The sequence below is a fragment of the Ananas comosus genome, linkage group 6, assembly GCF_001540865.1.
Source record: "Ananas comosus cultivar F153 linkage group 6, ASM154086v1, whole genome shotgun sequence".
Taxonomy (NCBI): Eukaryota; Viridiplantae; Streptophyta; class Magnoliopsida; order Poales; family Bromeliaceae; genus Ananas; species Ananas comosus.
In genome coordinates, this window is record NC_033626.1 from 7,592,832 (window position 1) to 7,598,993 (window position 6,162).

The 6,162-nt window shown below is 34.6% G+C and overlaps 1 protein-coding gene across 1 annotated transcript; it reads left to right on the forward strand.

The window, feature by feature from the left end:
- LOC109712103 lies at nt 384–4,011 on the forward strand. The gene is made up of 8 exons (XM_020235532.1): nt 384–614; nt 706–1,085; nt 1,820–1,911; nt 2,278–2,450; nt 2,550–2,686; nt 2,808–2,910; nt 2,989–3,076; nt 3,989–4,011. The coding sequence occupies exons 3-8, from the start codon at nt 1,893–1,895 to the stop codon at nt 4,009–4,011; spliced, it is 543 nt and encodes a 180-aa protein (XP_020091121.1). The 5' UTR covers nt 384–614; nt 706–1,085; nt 1,820–1,892.

Sequence of the window (6,162 nt, forward strand, 5' to 3'; positions counted from 1 at the left end):
TTAAATTCAAGAGCTTTATTAATTAGTGTTTACCTATTAATTATTTTCATTTATTTTTTAAAAATTAATTAAATTTAACTTAAATAAATAAATAAATTACAATTTATTAATTAAATTAATTTTTAATTTTTAATTTTTAAAAATTAACTTATTAAATTTAAAAATTAAATTAAATTATTAGTTAATTAAATTAAATTAAATTTTTTAAAATTTAATTAAAATGACTAAATTTTAATCAAATTTAATCTCCAAACAAAAATTATATGGTGAATGAGGCCAAACAAATTCTTCAAACCCGAAACCCGAAACCCGATACCCGAAATCCGAAACCCGATGCCTTTCACGCTCGTCGACCTCCTCTTCCTCGTTTTCGTCTTCCTCTTCCTGTTCTTCTTCACCCCCCCAACTCTTTTCCTCTTTTCCCCTTCTCCACCCAAAAACCCTAGCATCCTCCTCTTCCTCCTCCTCTCTCTCGTCCTCTCCACCCCCTCCTCGTCCATGGCGCAGAGCAACAACAGTGCCATCCCCATCACCGAGCAGTTCTAGTCCCTCGTCGATAAGGCCGATCGCCGCTTCTCCTGCGTCCGCGATCGCCCCTCCCACAACCGCAATTGGTAAACCCTAACCCCCTACCTCCCCCAAACCTCTCACTCCGAACCCTAATTCGATCCCTCTTCGTCTTCTTCTTCTTGTTTTTCGATCCAGGGACGACGGGACTTCCACAAGGCGTTCAAGCTCTACACGCGGCTGTGGAAGGCGCGGCGCTCACCGAGGCCGGGATGCGGCGGTGGGAGGTGGGCGAGATCGCGTACCGCATCGCCCAGCTCTACTACGGCTAGTACCGCCGCACCAGCGACTCCTCCTACCTCGCCGAGGCCTTCGTCTTCTACGAGGCCGTCCTCGACCGCGAGTACCTCCGCGACGCCCCCTCCGCCGCCGCCTCCGAGGTCGCCCTCGCGCACAAGCAGCTTCGTCTCCTCGTAAGGTTCCTCAATGTTTCGCTCGTCCTCGGGTGCCGCGAGATGGTCTTGCGGCTCGCATCGCTCCTCCGGATCATTCTCGAGGAGCACAGGCGGAGTTTTCAGGTATACAACTGTTTGTCTCTTTGTACATTGTTGTTCATTTATATATCTGCTCTTCATAATTCAGCTTGAGTTGTTTGATATAATTATAGTTTCATAGTATTAGTACTTCTTTGTTCTCACATGCTGCACCAAAGTATTGCGGAATCTTATGGCAACTCTTTTATATATATATATATATATATATATAATTGAGTTACTGGTTTGATTTGTATTCATGTTCCTTCTCATATCCAAGTTGTAGCTGCATTCGTTTAGTGTTTGATTCATATCATATTCAGACCCTAACCATTTAATATGCGTTTTGTTGCACATTCCTATCTGTATCTATATTTAGATTGATGGTATTGAATTGTGGTGTCCGTTTAATATATCTATGCCTTGTAGAACTGTGTTGAGCATTATTTGATCATGTTTAACGGTGCCGATCTTCGATTTGGAGGCTCCATCATCGAAAACAAATGGGTGGCAACGGAGCCCGTTTGCTACCGATAGTATTCTAGCTCAACTCTCTATCTCTCTCTCTAACTGTTCTTGCACAAAATATGTGATTGATAGAGGTTAAGTGCTAAAGATCTAACCATTGAGGGGCTTAAATTTACGTTCTTTTTTTTCAAAGGGTCAGAGTACAAATAACAATATTTTCATAGGTTTTTTTTCCGTATTTTAGTCCATACATAATTTGTTAGTGGTCTTCTTTCTTTAGTGGTGGGTTCTAAATTTGACGATATTTCCAGGTTCAACGTATATTATTCCTTGCGATTTGGTACCATTTACAAGAAGACCTCTGTTTCTGGTGATTGACAGTAAATGCAGCCACGCATTCAAGGCAGGTTTTCTAATTCTTTTGGTCCTAATCATAATTTTTGGAGCATCAAATTAGTCGCTCATTTCCTTCGATATTGTTTCAGACATGTATATCTACTTTAAGTTGTTTTTAAACAGTTTAACTGACCATGCTCTATGTGAATTTCATCATGTATTTGGCATTTCACATAGTTCTTTGAGAGATCTTCTTTGTACTCCGCTTTTCGATTTTAATAAAGTATTTGCTCCGTCTTCGCCTGTGGACGTAGGCCGTTGGCCGAACCACGTAAATATCGATGTATTCTTTCCTTATCTTTTTTTTTCTTACATTAAATTATTTTCTTGATCTATTTTTTCGCCGTTCCGATTTTAACAATAAATGGGTCAGAGAAGGGAGAGACGGCAGCTATGCTTCTTTCCCCAATCTCTCAACCTCCGACAGCTGCGGCTGGCGATGATTCTTCTCGCTCCCAAAATGGTAGCCAATTCACAATGTTCCTCACAGCACCGTTGCAAGCTTTCTGCTTCTTGATTGGAATTTCGGGCACGAATATCAACAAGGTATTTGTGCGTCCGTACCTTGTTTTCTTCTGTTTAATTTCTTTTATCATTATCTTCTTCCAGAAGTGTATCTGTAATTTCTGGTGGCAAATGTTGCAGGAGAAATATGTTGCGGCTGAAAAGCTACTCTCATTATCCTTGAAGGAATGGGAAACGACTTTGGTGGCGTCCGACGCTCTCCATCCGGTCTGGATTCAAGCATTGGGTGATCCCTTTTTAAGGCGATTCATCCTCAGGTTATATCTGAACCTATTTAATGGAAAAGGTGAAAATGTATGATTTGTTGCTTTTATTAATCATTTTATTTATCTAATTTATTATGTTATTTTTTGACTAATCATATACTTTTTGATAAAGGGACCCCGTGACTCAAGTGGAGCCAAAAATGACAGACTATTGGAAAGCAACGCATTTACGACATAATGGAGATTGGATGGATGGTCGATCAAAGGATGTTATGGTGATTATACTAATGTTATTACTTGCTTACCTAGCTTATATTTATCTTGATACTAAATACATTATTCCTGGACTACAGAATGTGCATTCTGCATCATCAACATCAGATGGCTATCCTATCAGTATAAATACTAGTATCCACGGTCGTTTAGTTAAATCGTCGTCAAGTACAATAATAGTACGGGTTTAAGTTGTATTTGTTCATAATACGGTTAAGCTAGTAATAATCTATTACACACGAACAGAGAGACGTAAATTTATGTATACGTATGTTTGTATTTATTTATGCCGGTAATGTGTATTGGTGGTTAAATGTGTGTACGTAACTACGTTTTTACGCGTACCTAATTTCCGTACGTGTCTTTGTTCGTACGAAGATGCTTATACAAGGGCACCTCTTGATCTAGCATATAATCTTGTATATAATATAGACAGTACACTGTAAGTACGTAATTCTTTTTTAAATGTTTCGTATGTTTCTCTTAGGTGTTATTTTAACCGTACCGTCTTGTTAAGAGGTTCGATCATTCTGTTTGTGCCAATTCCGTATGTACTCATCCTTTAAGGGCTGGTTTTTCATACACATGTTATGTCTTACTCATCATGTAAGTTTTGACCTTTCATATTTTTATTATAACTTTTAGTAGTTTTTATTTCTTCCAGTTTTAACGTAAAAAGTTACAGGGTAATCTTAACATCGTTGTTAGTATGGAATTTGGGATATAGATGAGTAGAGTAACATACACAGTTTCTTTGTTTATTTTACGTTTGGAACGTTACTGAAAATTTGAAGAACCGTTCCAACAGATCCTCGATCAACTCCGGGAGAGGGGAGAAACACTTGGATGTTAGTTAATTTTATCTCTAAATCTATCAGCTATTTATTTTGAATTTAAGTTAACTGATTATATTCGTTATCACNACATAGTTTTGACAATTGTCTATTTTGTTAATAATTCATTAAATCAAAAATTCAAAAAGACAAATTGTTTGTGTATCCAACTATGCAAAAAATATTCTAACTTGTTGTAGATTGTTTAATGTATATACTTTTCTTTTATTTCTTTTATTTGTTGCAGGAAATGAATTGCTGTTGAAATAGGAGCTGAAGCATTTTTTTTTTATCGTTTTTAAATATTTTCTATTTTTAAAGTTGAGAGAGTTAGGAATGATGTTGAATTGTATATCGAATATTATTACTCTATTACCTTTAAATTGACTTTGCTATTATTTTGTTTTTAAGCTGTTGTGAATTAGAAGTCAATTAGCCTTTTAAATTGTTGTTAAAATAATAACTTTGTTTACTTTAATATTTTGTTTGTTATTTTGTATATGTTCTGTTTATAAAATATGAGCTGTATATTTTTATATTTAGTTTATTACCTTTTTATTATTGGTGGTCATTTATTGCACAGTTGGTGGCGACAAAAAGTTGCATTTTTATTTTTAATTAAGGTGGCGACTGTGATGGTTGCCACTTAAGGTAATATTTGGTGGCGAAAATGTATTGCCATCTTATCTCCATAAAAAAATGACGACTAAGAAGGGCCACTAAAAAGTCATATTTGATGGCGACAATATGTCGCCACTCTATCTTTAATAAGGTGGCGACTAATAATTGCCACTAAAAGTCATATTTGGTGGCGATAAAATGTCGCCACACAATCTTTAATAAGGTGGCGGCTAGCAATAGCCACTAAAAGTCATATTTCGTGGCGATAAAATGTCGCCACGCTATTTTTAAAAAGGTGGCGATTTTTCATGCTTCGCCATAATTTCATTTAGCGGCAACACTTTCGGTGGCAGCTTATGGCGACTTTAAAAGTCGCCACCTTTTAAAAAGGTGGCAACTTTTTATATATATGGTGGCGACATTACTCGCCATCAATATATAATATTCTTGTAGTGTTTCTCTTCGTTTCTCAAAAAAATTTTCAACCTATCATAATTTTGAATTAAATATATCATCGCATTTGAATTTAAATATTAAAATGGATCAAAATAAAATTTTAAATTTTAAATTTAATATGAATTTTATTACGAAAATATCTCTATCTTTTTAACTAATTTTTTCATGTCCAGAAATTTTGAGTTCGTCAGAAACATATAATATCTCTATTATCTTCGCATTTGAACTTAAATCTTAAAGTAGATCAAAATTAAATTTTGAATTTTGATTTAAACATGAATTTCTTTCCGAAAATGTCTCTATCTTTTTTACTAATTTTTTCATCGTAAAAAATTTTGAACCATTTATTTTAAATAATTCATTAAATTTTGGAAAGTGGATCGAAATTAAATTTTAACTTTTAAAATTAAACATAATTAAAATTTTAATTATCTAGAAAATACCTTAATACTTATCCATCCCCAATTTTATCTTATCATAATACTTATCCATACATAAAGTATATCTTATTTTAATATTTTCTCATCTCCATCTATACGTTTCTTAAATATAATAATAAAGTATATCCTTTTTCATTTTCACTATACGTTTTCTCAAATATATTATTTTAGTAATATTTTATTCGTTCCTCATCGTTGTTCTCGGTCACCTTCGCGACAGTTGGAAAGGTATTTTGCTCCACCTAATTCATTTTAAGAGTTGAGCTATGATACTTTTACAAGTATCACCATCATGATGCTATTAGGTTTTAAGCCATTGGATTTACTTTTTGATTATTAATAGCCCTTGGATTAAACACTGTTCCACCTACCACCATCTACCACCATCTACCACTATCATCTCAACCTCACATCTCTCCATCCAAGGGCTAAAAACACACAAGTATCACCCCCATGATACTTTTACAAGTATTCTAGCCCTACTCTTCATTTTAATGTGTCATAATATAATTTCCTACTCAATACGTCTTTCGTATACTTTGTTTTACTTTTTAAGATTTTTAAATGCTAATAAATGTGCATCTTCATGACCTTTTATCTCTCACATTAATTGCGCAAATCATCAGTATATTTTTTTTAGTAATATCTTTTTTTCATTTTCACCTGTATTTTTTTCAAATATTGTCAAATATTTTTTTTACTAATATTCTTTCTCATTTGTCCCCGTCGCTGGCACCAGTATATCGTCATCGCCGACACCGATATGTTGTCGCCTTCGTCACTTTTGTCACATTTGGAGAGCTATTTTGATCTAAACTGATTTTTTTTTTTAATATGCTTTTATACTATTTTAGTATATCTATTTTTTAGTATTTTCTCATTTACATTTATACATTGGCACCGG

Excerpts from the sequence above, each read along its gene's own strand:
- LOC109712103 (XM_020235532.1), top strand. Across the intron at positions 2,687-2,807 it reads TTAAGGCGATTCATCCTCAG|GGACCCCGTGACTCAAGTGG; the intron begins GTTATATCTGAA and ends TTTTTGATAAAG. Across the intron at positions 3,077-3,988 it reads TTTAGTTAAATCGTCGTCAA|GAAATGAATTGCTGTTGAAA; the intron begins GTACAATAATAG and ends TATTTGTTGCAG.